Source organism: Thunnus albacares, chromosome 13, assembly GCF_914725855.1.
Source record: "Thunnus albacares chromosome 13, fThuAlb1.1, whole genome shotgun sequence".
In the NCBI taxonomy this organism is placed as follows: domain Eukaryota; kingdom Metazoa; phylum Chordata; class Actinopteri; order Scombriformes; family Scombridae; genus Thunnus; species Thunnus albacares.
The window spans coordinates 25,278,514-25,301,151 of record NC_058118.1 but is presented as its reverse complement, the minus strand read 5'-3'; the positions used below and the strand labels follow the sequence as shown (position 1 = coordinate 25,301,151).

The following is a 22,638-nucleotide window of genomic DNA, read 5'->3' as shown; positions in this document are numbered from 1 at the left end:
TATTATAACAATTATTATTTAAAATGAACATAATATTCTCTTCTGTGATATTAAACCATGTCCAAATACAGTTCTATCTAACAACTGAGATCAAAATAGTCATGGTTCATTTTAGCCATGTTGGAATGTAAATATTATCTCAACAACTACTGAAATAACACAATAATCTGTATAAAAGTATACAACATCTGTCAGTGATTAAAATACCATAGATTTTGAAAATATAACTGAAGTTCAATGATCAAGCTGAACCCTTTCATTCTTCTGTTATCTCCCTGTCCATCTTATTCAGTCTTCTTCCACACTAAGCCGCTAAATCTCAAAATCTATATTTGCAAGGTTTTCTCGTCACACTAAAAGGCCAAAAAGAGAAGGAAAATGGATAAATGTGTTCCTCTTCCTCTTCCTCCTCCTCTGGTTCACAAACAACCAAATCTTTATGCAGAGCTCTCTGTCCACAGACTCTAAATCTGTTCAAAACTAAAGCTCTTTTCTGACAGAGTTCTGACATTTTCTTTTCCATCTTGAGTGTTACTTCTGTTGTTAGGCTGCCTTTATCTGCCGTTCTTTTAAAAGAGGCATTTTCAAAACATTAAAATAGTTTCTGTGAAAGGTATCTCCACACCTCAGACAACCCCTGTTTGACATCAGAAAAAAGCTCTGTTGTCTCGTTTTTGCAGAAAAAACCTCGGCTTTCTCCACCGTGAGCGTGATAACATGTATATTTAACAGCATGTCAGTGAGTTCAGTCCACGTTGTGAGGTGAAGGAAGAGGTCTTTGTTCATTGTCTGTTTATGACCACAAAAAGCTCAAATTTCTATATATGACAACAGTGTTTTTAATTCTCAACTACAGTCCCATCCAGTCCTGACAGATACAGTAACAAACAGTTTCACCACTCATCCAGTCAACTGAAGCAGATCCGTTAAAAGGGAAAGGCCTGGTTATGTAGTTTTGAAACTACAATGCAGAGAAGAACACAAGGGACTTAACAGAGTTAATCACAGCTTTGAGGCATGGTAAGTATTCTGGTATTGTTGTACCTGATGCCTGTGTGATATCAGCATTCAATACAGCCTCAATGAAGGGCTAATGGTCAGACAGACAAGGCAAAAACAGAGGCCAAGAGGTTTAATTACATATTCAGCTGAGCCAAACACAGCCAGGTGTCAGGCAGTGGCTGAGTCATGCATAATGAATAGCGTTCAGCTAGAGGCCAGATCAACATTTATTTTTTAAAATTTCTTACACTTCGCCCAAGTGTTAAAGCTCATGTAGAGTAAAGCAACTTCAAGTCATTACTAGAGAACTGTACGTTGTAGATTATAGATAATGGAGTCTGATATGTGTTAGAGCACTGCTCGTTAAAAAGGTACTAAAGATGTTTCAATTATGAGTGTCATTGTCAGTACGGTGTCCAAAAATGAATTTTAATGATGGTTTGAAGGGTGAATTCTTCACTTAGTGCTGGGTGATATGACTAAAAAATAAAATGTCAATTTTTTCAAGCTTGCAGTTGATTCATGATTTGAATCAGTTTTTGTTTGCCTCCAAAATGCAGGCTTGAAACATCATGTTTTTGTACATTTGTACAAGAATAATGAAAGACCTGCAGCACTTGCAAGGCTGTCATCATAATACAGAGAAAACAGGTTATCTCACACAGCTATTGACTGTCGGTACTGGATGCTTCAACTAAGTATATGACGGGCATCACGTTTAATAATCAGTTTCAGCACAGATAGAGCAGAAACATCCGCTCACTAATTGATATGCTGCTGTTTGTGTTTCTTGATAAGACATCAGCCTGATATCGCAAGACTGCAGCTAGCTAGCGTTAGCTACCCGACAGGTAGGGACAAACTGAACATGGCTAAATCTGGAAACTGTTCAGTCAACTCCCAGTGCTTCAACCAGAGATGATACCTCATCAACAAACATAAACCGAGAGTCATTTTCTGTGACTGTTAAATTCATCATGAGATAGTCAGAGACAGCTCGCCACCTGGAGTCACTACAGTCCTGTGAAGTGCAGCAGGTGCACATGTAGTGTAACTAATCACACCGATTTACTGTTGACGTTGAGACTGTTGTGATTCAAAACAGCTGATGTACCATCTACCACCTACGTTCCTTTTGACTAAAAATAAACTTTTCTGCATATTGTAATAACTCGATTTTCACAATTTTACACATCATGCAAAAACAAAAAATCAAATTAATAAAAAAGTTTATCACCCAACTCTAGTATCAGTTCTATTTTAGGCTGAGTTTCTATTGTAATCATCACTTGAATCATCGTGGTATTAGTTTCAATATCTTTTATGAAATAAACAAAAACAAAACAAAAAACTTATTAATGTCTTAATTTGAGAAAAAATAGTATGCTTTTGTATAAAACTCTTGTTTTAATTTGAGAAAAATAATTTAAGTTAAATGTTGTCTAATCACAAACTGAATAATAGGAAGTAGGAGAACTTTGCCTGATCTACAGTTTTCAATATTCTGTGCTCTAAATACATTTTGGGTGATGCCAAAAAAGAATCAAAGACTGAAAATCAGCCTCAGTTTTTTATTTTCTATGGCAAAGTTCGGAGATATTATGCAAATGCTTCTTCCACCACCCCAATACAACAGAGGTAAACAGGGTTTTGTGCCAAAAGTAGCCAAAACATACATTTGAAAGTGTCAGTAGTAACGTGTCTTCTTGTTTAAAAAAAAAAAAACAACCTCTGGGTGACCGACAGACCTCTCTATTTATATAATGAAACTATCAGCCTGATACCACTAAGAGAGAGGACATGTTAAAGAAGTGTTGTATCCACATTAACATGCATTAAAACAATCTGAGACTCACCCTGGCCAGGCTGACCCCTCCGGGAACTTTGTAGGGGACATACTTCCTGTAGATGTGTCCTACCCTGGAGCAAGGGATGTCCTCCATTCGACCACCACACATCCACACCTACAAAGAGACAGAGAGAGAGAGATTCAGCAGTGATAAAAACACTCATATCAAAGAGATTTTTGCTCATAGCAGCGAGATAGTGTGCATGAAACTGAACAGTGTGAATATTAGATGAGCTGACAAGGCCAACAAACGTGTTTGAATGGATAGCAAACAAGGTTAAGATGTAAAGAAAATGGAAAATATGGAAGGAGTGGGAGGATGACAATGTAGTAGAAGGACATGAGGTAATGCACAGTATATACAGAAGGTTGTGGGGTATGTTGACTGGGTCATGAATCCAGGAGGGAGTGATAAAAGGACGGAGAAGGTAAAACCAAGAAAAAGCAGAGAGTGAAAATAATTCATAGAAAGTCTGTACAGACAGACTCATGTTTACAACTGGAGATATTAATATATTTGGTTAGCAAATTAATGTCTTTAAAAAAAACTGAAGGTATTAATCTCAGTATGTTTGGCATTTTAAATTGATGAAGGACTTACAGTACATGATCGATCAAAATTGATGTAAATGAATTTTCTCTTGATTGACTAATCATTTCAGCTATAGCTAATTAGCTTACAGAAGTAGATGGAAACCAATGAACAATCCGTCCAAAAACTGGAGAGCATGCAGTTGAAAATTATTGGCAAAAATGTAAAATATACCTAATTTATAGTTAATAAAAACTTCACCTCTTAAAATCACCAATTTCATCCTGTTTTAAGTTGATTGTGCAGCTCGTGATTGTATTCTTCATCATTAAAATCTATTATATTCAATACAAACATGTTATACTTTTCAAAAAACATATACTGTAATGCAGGAAGCTTCTTGTGACTCTACAATATGATTCCTTCTGCTGAATTATTCATACTTTCCTTGACCTGCCACCTCACAGCACACCATCCTGCACATCCTCCCACACCCCCTTTTCCACCGAGGCAGTTCGAGGCCCAGTTTGGAGCCGGTGCCTAATCTCGAACCAGTCACATGACAGCTGGTAATGGCATACTTAATAGGGTTGGGTCGGTTTCCGGTTTTGCTGGTCCAGTCTAGTGTACGAGCTTAAACCAGTTTGATTTTATGTAAACTGAACTGGCTTTTATGCGACTGAACCACATGGGCTCTCATTATATTCAACTCAGGAGTGACTGAGTCACGTGCAAGACCAGGACCAACATTTTTACATCGACCCAACCCTAATACTTAGGTAGTAGTAGGCAGTATGCAGGACATACTTATTGTGTATGTAATAGACAGTACATTAGTATGTGATTTCGAACACAGCGAAACTGTAAAGCTATGATGTAGTCCGCCATTTTTGTTGTGCTTGAAGGTCTTCTTTTTTTCGTTTTATGGTGGGTGGCAAACAGCGTTAAGGTGCATCACTGCCACCTCCTATGTTGGAGTGTGAAATGCTTGAAGTTTGCTTGAAGTTGGGACACCAGAGATGTGTACAGTTACATAACGACTTGGGTCTCAAACCCATGGAAAAGTAAGCTGGTTCTTAAAAGGTTCGCAAGTCAATCCAGAACTAGAACTAGGTTGGTATTGGTGGAATGGGGGTACCAGATCTTGCAATCTACTCCTTTTTCTGTCATGACCAGAATCTCTTAGTTCTAGTCTGGTAAAGTTCTTTGATATAAGCAACATTTTTCAAGTTATTTTAGTAACAATTAGTCACAGTTTTGGCATACTAATGTTTTATCCAGAATGACTTGCAATGCAAGTGTCTTTCACAGTGACACAGGACATAGACTGGCCACAGGGGAAGCTCAGTGACTCAGTAACGCGAGTTGTTCTTTCCCTGACTGGTGTACTTTTGTTCTGAACTTGATAATTTTCAGTCAGTTTGTTGATATTCTGCATCACTCCCCTTCCCGATCCTCCAGAGTGGACATCAGCTGGCTGCTATTTCAATTCAATTACTCCTTGTCAAGTTTGTTGCACCACTCCAGCTTGGACAAACAGAAAAAGGGAGAAATAACAGATTGAATCCACCCTCTCCGCATCTCGCTATGGGGAAGGTGTGGCCTGCTGCACCAATCCCTTCTATCCTCTCCACCCCTGCACAGAGACACTTGAGCTTAATAACAGGGGAGCCTAGCTGCAGGAGGGATCAAGAGCTTGAGTTCAGTGCCAGTCAGATTAAATTGAAAGTCTTATCACTCACCTCTGACACACAACCTCTGCAATCTGCTCACCTAAAAACATGGATACTAAAGTCGCTACACCAAAGCACAGGTTGGCTTTTCCTTTCATTTAAAAATAACAATAAACTTAATAATCTTCCCTGCTTTAACAAAGAGCTTCTAGTCAGTCATTCTACAGTTGCCACATGAACCCATATCTGCCTACAACATTGACTGCATTTACATACACTTTATCAGATTACTCCTGACTTTCAGTAGTCATCTGATTTTTCAGATGTCATGCAAAAGAGGAATGTGGTTTCCTTTTCAGAGGTTAGGAGACAAAGACATCCCTGCTTAACATAGGCGGGTGATGCCAAGAGATACCAGATTGTATGGTCATGTATAATTGTAGAATTTTTGACCACTAGTGGTACAACAGAGCAACGTTTTAATGAGCAGGTCCCCATTCACACATTCATGCTGAAAGTATCATTCTACTGATCGACAGTTGGCGACAGTAACATGCTAAGAAAAATAGCAATGTGCCAAAAAGAAAAAGCAGGGAAGAAGAAAGACCGAAAGTTACCAAACATGGATGAAAACAATTCAGATTTAAAATGAATCTTTGCAAATGCTTTATGAGGAGGAAATGTTTTTAATACATTTGTTAGGACTCCTTGCATTTTGGTGAGTAAACTCCATGGGGTACCTTTAACAACATTTCTTAAAGAGTTTTGAAGTCTTTGCATCTAAATGACAAAGACAGGAGACAGAGAAAGTGTTATGGCAACTATAAAGCAAGATGAAAGAAACTATTGTTGTATCCAAAACCACTGAATCTAAATTCTGAAATGTATTGATCTTCCCTTCATGATGTTAGAGCTGTTCCATTTGGAACAATAAGTCAGTAGGTTATTTGTAAGGTGTTTGTTACTAAAGCTTACTAAGCAATAGAGCAAACATTAGTTCTTCTATATATTAGAATTTAACAGGGCTTTAAACAAGCATTTACCCTGCAAGGCAGCCGGAGAGATCAAGACGTTACAAGATCGCGTGAGAATCCATGTTGTCAGACTTCAAGTTATGTGCATGTGTCAGAACCAATAGTGGTTCAATCAGTGTCCTATGAGGATTCTTGTGTGATCTCTTAAATCCACCTGCCTCGCAAGGTAAGACGGTGATAGCGGCACTTGAACTTAAGGATGTCCCCTTGTACCGGGGACAGTAAAAGTAGCACCTGGGACACAATGATATGGTGTCTGGTGACAGTAGAGAAAACGCCAAAGCAAATTTCGAAATAGGTGTTATTTGGATGAACTGACCGTATATGGGAATCTAAATGGTTACTTTCTCCCCTGAAAAAACTTCAGAACTTAATAACGTGACATTTTAACAGTGAAAATACAACTGTTTTTAGCCTGGTGCAATTTAATCTCCACCATGATGCCATCGCTGCAGGTGTTACACTGTATTTGGTGACTCATCATATTCTGTGACCTGCCCTGTTATTCATCTCACTCCTCATGCCTAAACCGACCTAACCAACACTGAAGGTCACACAATCTAATGGGTCACCAAATATGGTATATCACCTGTTGGTGCAAATGCATTCTGGGATACCCAGTTAGCTGCCGATGTTGCAAAAAACCTGCGGTCAAAAAATGCTGAAGAGGCTGAAAAACATCAGTGGTAAAACAAGTAAGCCCCCTGAAGAAAACCAGTGGCAGATAAAAACCATGAAGATGTGTTGGTATCTTCCTCCCACAGCTCCCAGTCCCATCTACACTGCCTATCCAACACTCCGGTAAGTTAGCCAGCTATTGAAATATGGTTTTAATGCCTTGCTTAGCTATATAAAATGTGGTCCCTGAGGTGTCATATTATTATAATTATGTGTGATAATGACATGAGATATAGGGAACAAGAGAACGTCAAAGAAGAAGTTCAAGTTATTTCACCGGTTTTCTCCGACAGCATGGGAACAACTGTCATTCACAGTACTCGCCACCAATATGCACAGCTGCACATTTAAATCTGGACAATAATGCAACTAAAAGATTAGTGAGTGATATCTCAATCATCATTATTAAATCTCAGAGGGATGAAAAGAATGATTAATTTTATAGCGCTCATATCGGAACAGACTTTACAAACGGCTGCCAGATTTAGAATAAAATGGAAAGTGCACCTTTGATTGACATTTTACCAGAACGCAGTTGAGGCTGCGAGAATAATAACACAAAAAAAACTCCTTTGTGAACACCAGGAGATGTGAACAAAAAATACTGACAACCTTTTAAAAACAGGTGTGATAACAGAGCATTTTAAATCACTGCAGTCATTTGGTGCATTTGATCTTGTTAAAAACTCCTCTCCTTTAGAGGCGGCAGCAGTAAGGAGATAATGATGAGATTGATGTACACTTGATCTCAAACAAATTGAACTGAATGCTATGTTAAACTATGAAGCTACTTGGTGTTTAAAATGAAATGAAGTATCGAGAACTTCCCTGGTGGAGCAGAGCGAGTCAAGTAAGTGATGTGAGTTACTGAAACAAAGTTATTAAACTATATTTATTATGTAGAATGAAAAATGAAGAACTTCAATTTGGGAAAATAGCTATTAATTCAGAACAGTTGCAGGAAACTGAGGAAAAAATTTAATTTCAAGCCCTGGGTGATAGACGGTGATAGACAGATGGTTCATCCAATCAACTGCCAAGTATCTTTTTGAAAGTGTTTGCCCTTTTCCAAACGACTTCTCAAACGGTTCTGTGTAACAAACCATCTGGTGCGTCAGGTTAAACAAGCATTGACATTCAAGCTGAACCTGTTTTCTAGAACATATGACAATTTGATTTAATGTTAAGAAAAAGTGAATACAACCCTCTTACAAAAGGTGGCTCTGGCTGACAACTAACAGTTCAGTAACAATTCAAATACCGTCCTTCTTTGTTTTAGGGTCACCAAACTATATCATAGCTCATTTGCTCCACAGCTTATAATGCTGATAACTTTGACATGGTCTCAACTGGATCATTTGAAGATTCCTTCATGCCATGTGTGATGAATAAGCACTTTGTTAACTGCTCTTAAAAGTTGTTGTTAAAGTAAGAGTCACAATGTCTATTGACTAAACTTTGTTTAATCAACATAACGGATTTGGACTAAACTCGGTATTCCTGTTCAGCTTGAGTGTTGCATCCTTAAAGGGATATGTGTATGCAGTGCAGCTCCTCTAATCGATATCTGCTCTTTTACACTCCTGCTGTAAAAGTAAAAAGCTTCACACAGTGGATGAGATGAGTCGGTTCTGTTAAACAAGCAAATGTAAAAGCTTTTATGCATGTCATATATGTGGAAATAGTGTTATTCGGTATCAGTTAGCAATAGAGAGCAACAAAAAGGATATGTATTAATATAAAGAAGAAGAAGAAGGAGGTAAAACAATTTTGGCAGTAAATTTGATTTGGATGTTCAAATTTCATAAACAGCAAAGCTACTTCACTGGAAATTTCCCTCTTATGAACAACATTTAGTATTGAAATGCAGCATATGTCCAGTCCAATCAAACTACCCAGCAGTGGCCTTTGTGCTTAATTGAGTGAGACAACAAAAGTCCTTACTCATTCAAACCAGAATTCAATTATTGTGACAGACTGTTCTGTCTATCCAGAGCTCAGTGACACAGGCAGCAGAAAGTGTGTGTGTGTGTGGGGGGACTAGTTCTTAACATGCTGGCCAAGTCGCAAGCAGTTATGGCTACGCTATGGAGTAATTCATGCTGAAACACCAGACAAAAGCGTAATCTAATATGGTATTCTGAGTATGATTAATGTGTAGAGTCTTCGATGCAACAGAGCATTTTCGGCTCAAATGACTCGAACAAGAGTTGAAATCATAATGAAGAATGTCTCATGTTGCTCAATTAGCTATTTAGTTTAAGAGCTGCGGATAAACAAACAAAACATTTGGAGAGATATGGGACCACATTCAGCCTGTTAACTAAAAGGAGCTCTGGAGGAAACTTTAACATACATCATGTGGACAAAGATCCAAAAAGTGTTGAAACTCTGCCAGCCCCAATCTGTGATATAAACGATACTGCACAGTATGAGAAGAACATGAATAACAACAAAAGCCTTTTGAGAGGGGCTGCATATGTAATACTAATAGCTGTGATTACATTAACACAGATATTTTTTATCCCAAAATGAAGAAAATTAGCTTAAAAGACTTAATCTATACTTTATAGCACTTAGATAAAACAATAACTGTTACTATACTGAGTATATAGTTGACTATGCAAACAATGGGAACAGAAATATTGAATATTATCCATACATACATCCACCTTTTTTTGCAAAAAACAATTACATTTAAAATTTTGTGATTTTCTGTTAATTATATACTGTTATAATTTCTACTGTTAGGATGTTAAACACGGTCAAAGGTCCAAAACTTGAGGTGAACATATGTAAGCTCCCTCCGAGTCAAACGCCAGGGCTTCAACCTGCGCAATGTTACCTCTTCTTCCTCCTCGTGATGACATCAAATTGATCGCACATGCTCACAAATGTAAAACTTTAATAAAGTGACATATTAACAGTCCTGCAGTGAAAATCACAACAGCTTAATCTCTGCCATTGCTGCTTGCAGTTGATTGGTGCAAAATGCATTCTGGGATACATAGCTTTGGCCAGCTTCAGCCAACAGGTGGTGTAACTTCATCAGTCAGTCAGTCAGTCAGTCAGTGACAGACATGGTTGGAAGTCTGCTGAGGTGCAGCTTCTGGAAGGGGCTGGTATAAGATATAGTAAATGAGGAGTTTTTGAACTGCAAATCTGCAAAAGTTGAGCTCCAGAATATAAATATGGACTTGAAGCTGTGCATAATACACCCCCTTAAAACATTAAATTAAATTAAATTATATTAAAACATTTAATATAAACCAATTAAATATCGTCAATATTAACAAAATTGGCCGGATTCCAGACCTCTGACCTCTGTCTACATCTCAGATTTTTTTTCAGTGATTTAAATAGCTCTGGTGTTGTGCTCATTTGTTCCCTTGGAAAAACAAAACAATGTGGCAGGGATCAACATTGGGGACGTTATCATCCTGTACCAAAGCCAGAAAAATAGGGACAGAAAAACTGCCACAAAAATGACGACAAGTGTGGATGATATCAACGCAGGTATACAAGAAGATTTATAGAAATGATCTCTTATATTGGCATATTTCTTTCCGTATCCATATCCAATAATAGTATGTAGTATTCGTGCATACTTAACATAAAATGTACGACTCCAAACATAAAACGCTGAATGACCCACGCACTTCTTGTGATTCAAGTCACTGCTCATCAGAATTGGCACGAAGGTCACAGTGACACTATTGATTGTGATCTACACTACACTGCAGGGCTGTGTGTGTGGCAGTGCTCATGTTTTTGTTTTTTTTTTGGTTTTTTACCTTGAAGGAGATCTCGTACTGTTCTCCTCCCCAGATCTCCAGACCCGTGTCATATCCTCCCAGCTCCCAGAACCACTTCCTGTCCACAGCGAACAGCCCACCTGCCATCACCGGCGACCTGGAAGACAGAAGAGATACACACATGAAAAAGTTCCAAAATATGAGTTATCTGAACATTATTTAAAAAAAGAACAACAATAATATTTTAGCTTTATCACAATGTCATAATAACCAAAATCCCACAAGATGCACATCGCAAAGCTCTACTTCCATTAAGTTTCTCCTCTTGTTTGGACAGCAACATTAACTAGAAAGGCCTTTGTTTTCTGAACAAAGTGTATGTGTGTTTGTGTAAAGCTCACATGGACACAGTTTTTGCTTGGGTGTTTCTTAATGGTTGGTATGACATTGCTACGTGGTTTCTGCATAGCTAGGCTGTTGATAGATGTTTCTTCAGTTTTCAGGTAGTTTGCTACGTTGTTGCTACATCTCTGCTAGGTATTTGCTATGGTGTTGTGAGTGTTTGGTAGAGTGAGGTTTCATGGTTGCTGGTGTGTTCAGAGCGGGTCTTGGGCAGTTTCTGGGTCATCAGTAGGTGGTTGCTATGGTGTTGTCTTTGCAAGTGTGCGGTAGTCACACAGAGAGCTGGTGTTAATAGTAGTAGCGGTCGTGTTGCATGACAATAGGGAGACATACACTGGGTTTAAAAGCTTCAGTCTCATGCATACAAAGAGAAATTATGCATTTTACTGTTTCAGCAACATAGACAAAACGCAGTGAAACTGTAACAGACATAATGACAAAGGCAAATACTATTTCTAGATTTATTCTGTCTTTCTGATTCATTATTCTTCAATAAATGAAGTTCTAAGTGTGGTCACCCAGTTAACCTTACTGCGAATCTCCTGAATGAGACAAAATGATGAAACCACCGATATTTAACAGTCAACATTCAAGACTACAGGAGGTAAATATTTATACCGAGAAGATTTAGTGGTGTTTTTCAGGGTGTTGATCCACAGGTATTGATGAAATTTAGTTCAATAATGCCATGAATATTGTCACACTTATCTTTTTAACCTGGAACACCCTGAGCTCTGGCATTACATGAAATAGAATGTAGGCCTTCATAACTCAGATTACTGTTCACTGCTGTCACTTAACTCCTTGAACATTAAAGCCAGATTTGTACATATGACCTCATGCTGCGTAGCTCCATTTGATAATATAAACTGGCAAACCACAAAGACCTATTTCAGTTGTGTTATCACCTTTTACAGAATGTGAGATGAGTCAGGCTCTCTCCATAATTCTGTCTTCATCTTCTTTACTTACATGTGTTTAGCAAAAGCTTTTTTTTTTCCCCACCTCAGCACAGGGCAAAACCAATTAACCCATCTGAACCACTTTGAATTCTGACTGGTTTGACAAGCCCTGCTGTGCCAAACAACATAATGGTCCTCGGCTCAAGAGTGCAGTTGGAGATCTTCCATGGAGTGTGACTGAATGAAATGTATCGAACAGCCTTCTCATCAGGGCACCAGTGTCAACTGTTATTTCAGGGTCCCTGACATCACCCTGTCGGGGTTCATTTTGCAATAATGACCTACTCACTGTACATTATCCATTACGCAGAAAACAGGAGGAGCAGAAGGGAAGAGACAGAAAGCTTTTTTCCAGAGAGTATTTTTTTCTGAAATGACACAAGGTAGTCGAGATCTTGGTGGCTTTATGACTCCACTTCATTGACATACAGAGAAAAGAGGTATAAGATGAGAAACTAGAGGCGTCAACTTTCTCTCTTGAAATACTAAGTCAATCTTTTTTTTTTCAATGAGTCATTATGGTCTCAATTGCTAAATCCAGACCCTCAAATAAGTTTGCTGGTGGTCAGTTTGGAAATTATTGCTCTGTTAATAAGATTTGAAGACCTATAGTGGCTTTGATGTCTGCTGTGTGGGTGTTGATTGACAGCTGTGATTGACAGTTGGCTCACCTGCTGCTCTCCCCGGCTTCGACTCACACCGGAGTCGGACTACTGTTGCAATATTTAGTAAGTTTAATGTTACTTGATTATGATACTAGTCCTGTTAACACAATTTAGCTAAAGTAGCTAATGTTACCCCAAGTGTGCACTGCTCAGTGTTCCGAGTAAGCTAACGTTAGCTTCGGTCCGAGGTGGTGTTTCCAGAGCGTGAAAGGCAACACCCACAATCCTTATTTGGAAGGTCCTGGCTCCAAATGGAGAAGACCATAAGCTGCAGCTCTGGTCTTCAAATCAGCTCCAATGCCAACTAATCGGTGACGTCACACCTCATTACATCTATCTTTATATACAGTCTGTGGTTGTGGGTAACCATATAGGTTGCAGAGGCTTGCGGAGGAGCCAATGCGCACCTCCCATATCTCAACAATGTATTGTGCAGACCTAACCTGACGTGCCAGATGGTTTGTTACACAGAACCATCTGAGAAGTCCTCCTTGGCAACTGATTGGTAAGGGGCAGGCACTTTCATGAAATACTTGGCAGATGATTGGATGAACCATCACAGTCTCTTTACCATTTTACCTTTAGAGGCAGCTGGATTTGCGAGATCATGAGATCCCGCAATTGGTCCGAACCACCGGCGCATAACTTGAATCCTGACAATCTGCGTGACCTTGCAAATCCAGCTGCCTCGCAAGGTAGGTGCAGACCGGAGCATCATGCAATGTGATTGGGCTGCATAAACATCCAGTTGTCATATTTGAGCAAATCAAGGGAGAATTAAAGAGGAATAAAGTCAAAATGTGCTCTAAATTCAACCTGAATGCAACTTGATGCTTTCTTTTGTTTGTGATATATATATATATTTTTTAAATTCCTTTTACTTTGTACAATCCACAAAAAAAGAGATTGTTTTTGCACCCTTTATTCCGTGCTTCCCTTTGTTTGGACAACACATCTCTGAGAAACTTCTTTCAGAAATCTGTGCATCTCTGAAAATTACAATTACAATTTTTCATTTTGCAGACACTTTTATCCAAAGCGACGTACATCTGAGAGCTGATGCGACACAAGCAGGGATCTAGTCAGGAGAGAACAACATGAGTAAGTGCCATAAAGCTAAGTTTGAGTCCGATTTGGATGTAGATGCCAACAGGCGGCAGTGCATAGAGTGCATAGATTTTATAGAAGCAGATTTTTTTTTTGTTTTGTTTTTCCTCTACCTTTTGTCCATCAAGTGCAGAGGTGTTCGCGGAAGAGCTGGGTCTTTAGTCTTTTCTTGAAGATTGAGAGGGACTCTGCAGATCGAACAGAGTTTGGAAACTTGTTCCACCACTGAGGAACTACAGAGGAGAAGAGTCTAGCTAGAAACTTAAGGCCCTGTTGTGGTGGTGGTACCAGACACCTTTCACTGGCAGAGCGTAGAGAGCGGGAGGGAGTGCAAACCTGAATGAGGGAGTTCAGGTAGGCGGGAGCTGTTTTAGTTGCTTAGTTTGTATTTGTCTTGTCTTTTTAATAATGTATAGATAGACTAACAGAGATTCAGGCTTCACAAAACTGCTCTAATTGAGAGGACTAACAGGAAGCACAAATGTTGCCCTCAAACACTTTAAATATGTTTTTTCCACACTGACTAGCCTGACTGGGTCACAGTGTGTCTGAGCAGTTCATTGCACATGGCTGGTAACTGCTGTACGCTGGAGGAAGAAAACTGTAGAAAACACAGTCGACACACACACACACACACACACTCTTTGCCTCCCTGAAGAAGAGCTGAATGAAATGCTGTGGACAGACTTTCATCAGGAGACAAAGGATAAACAACAGTCGCTGCAGGGGGACAAAGGAATGATGTGTGTGTGTGTGTGTGTTTGACTGCACAAAATGTGGTGATTGCCAACTGTTGTATGGTTACTGGCGTGAGTGATCATAGCAAAGAGAGCGTAGACACTGTGTGGGCACTGATTTGTGGGGTGGATATTGTTAGCTCTTGTATGCCAGAGGGAGAAAACACAAACATACTTCACCTCCCTGGAGTTGTGTGGAATGAAACACACTGGCTTCGGGATAGACATAACACTGATATCTCACAACTAAGATGAAGCTAGTGAACATGAGGAGCATTTAGCCACAGCATGTTCAAGTTTAATTCACTGGGATAACAGCCACAGGCATGTTCAGCTACTGTTTGCCAATAAAAACTGTTAAGTTTTAGCATTAATGCTGGAACCACAGTTTTATTTTGAGCATATATTTGTTATAGGGGTCTGATACGTTTACTTGAGAAACTGTAATGTAATTCAAATAACAAAAGGGTTGACGCGGGCTTCCTGGGCCAGACACCAAGGCGTTGGATTATGCCTACCATACACTAGAAGACTTTGAAAAGACTTTTAAAAGATTCAAGTCTGACACTCTCGAACATCTAAAGACAATTAGTCATAAGGCCCTGAGTTTAGTCACAGACTATAAGAAGACTGAGGATCTTGCAGGGTCACTTTTTCAAGACTACAACTAGATTCTTAGATTATTTCCCATCTTGCTCCTGGTGGAAATTTACAAGAAGAAAAAACTGTTGAACAATGGAGCAGAAACAGAAGCAGCTTTTGGCCACAGCTTCACTGGTGTGTGCAGCGGTTTGTTCTGAAAACCAAGCCAAAAGAAAATGTAAATTAATTCAGTTATAATTGAACAACAACAGCTGTAAAGAGAAACAACAGACACTTCACGCTGATTGTTCCTGTTATTGACTCATCTTCATTTAACTTTTATTTTTACAAATACATTTTTTTTTGGGTGAGCGTTTCTTAGATCATATCAGCTAAGACGTAACACATCATATCACACTTCACACATCATCATTTTCCATGATGCATGGGAAAAACGAGGTGTTTTTACAACATTAAAACAGCTACACAGTTTATACAGTATTTCTGTTTGGAGACCCCACAAACTGTATGAAATATGAATTAAAGGTGAAACAGCAGCAGCTTGAATACAAAGGCAGAAAGTCACAGGTTTAATTCCTCCAACTGGCCTGAAATCATGTATGAAAAACCTGTCAATACACTGCAGACACACAGCAGCTGACAGAAAGAGGAGGTCATATTATACACAGAAATATTAGCTTTATCTGGGTGAATAAATATTAATATGACTTATGAAAAGGGAAGCTAAAGGGAATCGAGAATGCTGAGCTTTCAAATTTCATCGGGAGTCATTAATAACACCATCAAGCACATCATGTTTAATTAGGAAAGTACATTAAAAACATGCACACCAAGGGCGACCATTTACTGCATACTGCTGTTAGAAACTGAGTACAATTAGCTGATAATTAGCCTGATCGACCACCGTCAGTAATCAATACAAACATAAATTATTAAACCATTAATCAAATAAAAAACTAACAGCAGTCAACATCAGACTACCTTATCATACTTTAGCAGTTACCCAGAGTTTCTGTAGTGGTGACAACACACGCTGTGAAACGTTAAAAAAAATATACATATTAGCAGTTTGAATTAAATTGTCCTCTCTGGGGAAAATATTACGCCAAAATCCCTTTAAGAAGATAAAAGGTATCATATGTTGACAGTCTTCTTATCAATTCGGCATCAATATAATCTATAAAGATAAACTATAAACTTTTTCTGTGCAAACTTTACATTTTTCCTCGCATCAACCCGCTACTAGCCTCCGTTGCTTAGCTGTGCTATTTTAGTGGGAGAAAACCATGGGAATGAGAGGCAAATTTTTTTTAAAAGTTTTAAAAATTAAGATTTCTCACTAAAATAAGAGCTGGCGATGTTGCTCTGTTCACCAGCAGACATTCATGTTCCCCAGTGGATGAATCCTATTATTGCAACACCCCGAGGTTGACATTTTTAGTTTTTTGTGAAAGGTCTCGACAACTATTTGATGGGTCTAGACATCATCAGGTCTAAATTTCAGTTTTCCCAATGTGTTGGTTAATGACCCAATGACATTTCCATCAGCCTCAACTGAGTAAGTACAGCCTCACAGAGCTGCAAACATGGCTGTAAAACTCTTAGTCTTGTTTTGTTTTCAGTCAGTTTGAAGATGACATTACTGTTCTGACAGTTATGTTGACAGACAGAATGAAAGTAAACACATAATCACATACACAGAAATTCTGCACTGGCAGACTGTGGGGTAGTATCAGGGCCCCATACAGACTCCCTTTGATTACCTGTTCACACATACTGTGAGGTGCAAACTCACCATGTACCATAATGATGGTGGCAACAAATGTCAAGCAAAGTTTCTAAATATTTACTCCTGTAGTCTGTCAAAGAAACATAGAGAGAGAGCAGTGCAGCTCTGAATGGCTGTAATTACCGTCTCAGCCATTTTGATGTTACATTTTATTTTTTTCAAAGGACATCAGTCAATCAGTGTGTGTCTGTGTGTGCGTGTGTGTGGTGGTGGTGGTGGGGGGGTGATCAGGCCCACCACAGCTGTGTGTCGTTAGCAATCTTCATGATGGTGTTGGAGTCAGAAGTGGCTACACAGTTGTGTGTGTACAGGGAGTACAGCAGGGGGCTCACGACGCAGCCCTGGGGTGCACCGTTTTAAGGATGAGGGTAGAAGATCACCTGGGGTTTGCCCATCAGGAAGTCAAGGATCCACATAAACAGTGAGGTGTTTAATCCCAGATCATTGAGTTTTGTGAAGAGCCTGGAGGGAACTACGGTGTTAAATGCTGAACTGTAGTCAATGAACAGTAATCTCACATAGCTTCCTTTCTTGTCCAGGTGATACAGGGTGATGTGGAGGATGTGTGCTATGGTGTCTTCCGCTGATCGGTTGGGACGGTAGGCAAACTGTAGTGGGTCCAGTGTGCTGGCGTTGCCATTGGAAACACAGTGGCAAATTGGATTTGCATGGTGCGACTGCAGTGTGCAGTTCCACTGAATTAATATCGACCAGCATTGACTGAACTGACCTCAAAGGTTCCAAAAATACAGAACCATAAAAGAAAAATACAAGCCTAAGGCTGTGTATCAAACTCTCAATAGTTTTTGATTCCTGACTGAAATTAATCTGTAGTATCCAGTATTGAAATACGAAAGGTATTAAAATTGAACATTAAATGCATGGCCAGAATCTTAATTATGCTTTGGTCGTATATTTCTAAAATTGAGGTAATATTTCATTTGGGCAAAGTTGTTTATTTGACACTTATATTCCACACTTCTGTAGAAACAGAAATCTGTTTGTAGCATCGAGTAATAAAACTGTCAAGAATTGGAAATTGAGATTAAATATCTGGTTAGATTGTTACTTTTCTTATTCTTTGATTAAACTCTTCCTGATTTAAATCATAATTTTGCCAATATTAGACTTTTTTTTCTGAAGTAAAGCTGTTGTAAATCTGCTTGACTTTTGACAACATTTAACATTTGATAAGTTTGGCTTCTTTTGGTAAATGAAAAACATAGGAAACATGTTTATATTCCTCAAAGTTATAACTGCTGTACCAAATTTCAAGTATTGCATTGAGACATTTTGTAAAATTTCAAATGATACCCAGCCCAACATTTGCCAAGAGCACATATCAGTTTCTTCAGCTGGATAAAATCCCTGCTGGTCCTCCTTACTCACTATTCTTTGGCAAGTGTCAGTACACTGGGGGGAAAAAAGAAGATTTAAATCAATGGCCCATGAATATTCCAACTCGCAATTTAAATTTAATTAGAAATGGTCAAGTTGATATTCTCCATTTCAGTCTATTGACCTTGAGGAGAGAACATCGAGGCCTGAGCTCATCGCTGAATGAAACACTGGAGCCCGAAGGAGGGATGAGAGAAAGAGAGACAGAAGGAAGGGAAAGAGAAAGGAGGGAGAAGTGATGGCATTGATGAAAGAGACAGTGACATAGGCATGAGAACAGGGATAAAATCATATGCGCTCACACACACACACACACACACACACACTCCTCCAAGATGGATTTTGCCATCCCACCGTGCCTCATTCTCCGCTGCGGCAATGTCAATCAGAATGAAAATGAAAATCTTTGCGACTCAAATTGGATTTGCACTGATGAAGGTCATTTCATTTGGCAAGAAGAGCAGACTAATTCATGAAATGAGGATTGATTCTGACTGTTCTGCAGCTCATTTCTTCTTCTTTAGTCTCTTATCTTCCTTCAACATAGCCGTCCTGCCTGATGATACCTACTGTATTTCCCAGGACACCCAAATCGACTTTGGCATCCAAACATCGAGATGCGTTGTCTAAGTAATCCCTCAGGACTCACAAATGGAGTGTCTGGCATCACATACACAGTAATTTGGCTTTACAAAAAAACAAAGTGTGTCGCTGTTTATTTATTCTGTCTTACGTGGCTTTAAAAATTAAACTGTATGTGTGAGCTGCTGTGTGTTGAAAAGGCACACAGTGGTTGAAAGCTATCAGTCTTGTTTGCATTGGAGTAGTATTACCTTGAGATCTGATGTCATATAGTAATTTAGGTGCTATGGTGGAAAGTGTCAATCACTGTTTCCCACCGTCCAAGGTGACATCCTCAAATGTCCTGTTTTGTCACGACCAACAGTCCATAACCCAAATATATTTAGTTTACTGTCATAGAGGACTAAACATATTCATATTTAAGAGGATTAAATCGGAGAATGTAGCAGCAATTTACTGACAACTTCCCAATGATGAACTACACATGCAATTAAAACATTTTTTTTTTCTCCAAATGATGGATTCCTCATTTAATTAACAATCTGTTGAAAATTGTGACACACACTTCCTCACATGACAGTCCAAACCCCCAAAATATTCAATTTACAAAGATATAAAACAGATAAAGTCAGCAAACACCCACATTTAAGAAGCTCGAAGTAGCAAATTTTGGGCGTTTTACTCGATTCTGTAAATAATTTACTTGTGTAAACATGCTTAATTTGTACCCAAAATGTTGTCAGTCATTTCAACTCCAGCTAGGAGAGCAATATAAATATGTTTAATCATCTTATTACTGAGAATAACACAATATGTTTGTTTTCTCATGCTATAATTCCACTGAAAGTCAATAAACAATAACATCAAAATTATCACATAATGTGGATGTAATCTAATGGTGGTGACTATGACTCCCAAACTGCACCTCGGTCACTGTCTGTCCTGTTCAGTGCAGGTGAAATACATGATGTGTGTATGAATGTACTGAACAAAGAGCATGTACACTCAGCAAACCCTTCAGTGAATCAGTGTTAAAAGGCCTCGTTTAGCTCATTCAGTAGATCTCGGGAGTCACGACCCTTAATCCAGTTGAAGGGTTGTGACTCCCACCGGGGGCCGCTCTCGTCACAGACGTATTCACTCACGGAACAATAAGATAATCGAGATAAAATCTTCTAACAAATGTCAAATGTGTCGAAAAAGAACAACACTCACTCAAAGGGTTCACTGGGGTCGTCTTTCTGCAGCTCTGTTGGGATGGGGATCCGTTTATAGTACATTTCCCAGTCAAACGCCCCGCGCATGGCGTCCCCTGCCTGCGTCTCGTAGCCGAAGTTGTCATGGTCGATGACGTCGATCATCGGACACACGATAGTCTTCCTGTTCTGGGCGATTCGGTCTGAGAAACACAGTTGGGAGGCAGATGGGAAACAAAATGATGTAGAGCAACGTCGACATGACATTTATACCCGAACAATCCTCTGCACAGGTTACATTGTCTGGGAGCCGTGAGCAATTCAAACAAAGTCTTCCCTTTTTCTCATTTAAATATAATTTTTTAGTAAAAAGTTGAACCTTTTCAGGACTACACAAGAAGAAATAGTGGGCAGTATTTCACCTCAAGATAAAAAGCAAAAGCAGGAATGTTTTTTCTTCTTCTATCCTGTTAATCATCTCATTACTCCTCAAATTTATCTTGACTCTTCTTATCGAAACTGAGTGTATGTCAGTAAAAACAACAAAACAGCAATCATCAGTTTGTGATGTTTATCTAAAGATACCTGATTTCTGCTGATGAATCTATCATAACTCCAAATATGAAGAGAGTAATTCATGATGGAAAATGATTTAAACCTTCAGAAATACAGTAAAGTTGAAACAGAAGAACGTTTGAGAGTTCGATCGATTCAGTTAATTAATGATTTGATTATGGGGATAGCACCCATTTCTATGTGTGTCAGTGTGTGCTGGATGGCACTAGGGATGACTATTAACGCCATTATGCTACTACCACCGGCACCAAAATATGTGTTGTGTTGCATGTCGTCAGTGTGATGTTTTGTCACTAATTGTCTGTGACACCTGTAAACTCTGAAAAACAGCTATCGATTAAATTAAATATAAATGTCCTTCACTGTTTATTAGAGGCCACAGTAATGTCTTTGTTTTTGTCAAGTTTTGTCTGACTAAATGTCTAAAATCATAAAATATTCAAGAAAAACAGTAAATTTCTGCTTAAAAAATGACTGAATCAATTATTCACTTATCACAATAGTGGCCTATTAATTTTCTGTCGATCGATTAATCATTGCAGCTCTAATTACAACTAGGGTATAGGCTTGAAGTTAGAAGAAGGATTGGCTTCAGGTTGATTTTAGACATATGGTGCTAATGGGTTAGATGCTAGTATGTTCCTCACCCAGCAGTGGGGGCAGCCAGTTGACGTTGGCTTCACAGTGGGAGTCCAGGAAGGTAATGACTTCTCCTTTGGCAGCAGCGGCTCCCAGCAGGCGAGTCCTGATCAGACCCTCCCTCTTCTTGGTCCTCAGGATGCGAACTTTTGGCAGCCGCACCATGTACTCCTCTAATGCCACCTTTAGGTGCTCTGCAGAGAGAGAGAGAAAGAGCGAGACGGCGGGATTCAGAACGGTGAATTCATCACAATAAGATGAAATGAGATTGATGTCGTTCAAAGAGCACAATAGGTTTAAACCCACATCAGTTGAGTTGTGAGAAAGTTTTCCATAAATGGCGAACCATCACTAAACATACTCTGTTACTAGAGGGGGAGGAAAAAAAAGAGCAAAAGAAAACTAAACCATTAACTGTCACCATCAAACAAGACATCTGCCACTGCCACATGTTCACCACTGAAATGTTTCCCTCAGGGCTTCTACATCATCGCCCACCCTCACTCACACTGGGAAAAACTTCAGATTCTGACTTACTTTTCTGCACACAGTGATTTTTAAAATATCTTTACTGCAGTCATTAGACAGATTGTTACCCTAAAGAGAGAGAATCCAACTGTGAGGAATGAAAAAAGGAATGAAATCAGCCCCTCCTAACATGTGCGGCAGTCATAAAAAAAAAACAGCGGTTCATCCCAAATTGCAACGATTCTCAACATCTCAACGGACTAATTTCATAATGTTCTACGAGGGAATTGCAGATCCAGCGAGTGAGTCAGTGAATAAATCACACAACGCCAGTGAGTTGATTTTGCAGGCTTGTGCAACACATGACGGCCATGGTGCCAGAGTTCAGATCGAAGCGTCTTTCTCAAGCTGCAGTGACACGATAAATCCAGACAGAGAGGGAGATGTCAGCAAAATTGTCAGCTTTTTTTTTTTTTTTTTTTTTTTTGTATAAAACAGCAAATATACTGGGAGGTGAGGAAAAATAACGAAATTCAGGAAGAAAGGGCAAACCAGAAATTGAACGAGAGCATCAATCAGTCAAAGAAAGGACAATTCATAGACATTTTCTCCAATCTTCCCTCTGAGTTGCCTTCAACAGAAATCAATTCTGCCATAAATGGAGCCTGTAAATCTTTCTGCTCAAACGTCAAGTCAGTTCTGACAAGTCAATAAAAAAAAAAAAAACTGGAGCCAGACTCAATGCCATGTTTCATTTGCCGTCTGTGTACTGTCTCTGAGTTTCCAAAACTCTATCTGTCCAATCTATCTGCTAATTTATCAAACTTCATATGAGATAACACTATCCATCGTTACCTTGCTGTTTTTCATTTCAATCTCGATTTTTTTTCTCCAAAACCCTCAACATGTTGCTGACATTCATTTTCTTTTAACGCCATCTGGATTGGATGACTGAGTCTTGATAAAATACCATGACGCAACCCGACTGGCC

General features: G+C 39.1%; 1 protein-coding gene across 2 annotated transcripts in view; it reads right to left on the bottom strand.

The window, feature by feature from the left end:
• LOC122995258 (polypeptide N-acetylgalactosaminyltransferase 10-like) overlaps positions 1-22,638 on the bottom strand; it is a 104,134-nt gene that overhangs the window by 15,337 nt on the left and 66,159 nt on the right. For both annotated transcript variants that reach the window (XM_044370339.1, XM_044370340.1), the window contains exons 5-8: positions 21,188-21,373; positions 19,984-20,167; positions 10,563-10,680; positions 2,859-2,966 (exon numbers count right to left, since the gene is read on the bottom strand). In XM_044370339.1, the coding sequence (XP_044226274.1) occupies positions 2,859-2,966; positions 10,563-10,680; positions 19,984-20,167; positions 21,188-21,373 (596 nt within the window). The remainder of the gene's footprint in view (positions 1-2,858; positions 2,967-10,562; positions 10,681-19,983; positions 20,168-21,187; positions 21,374-22,638) is intronic.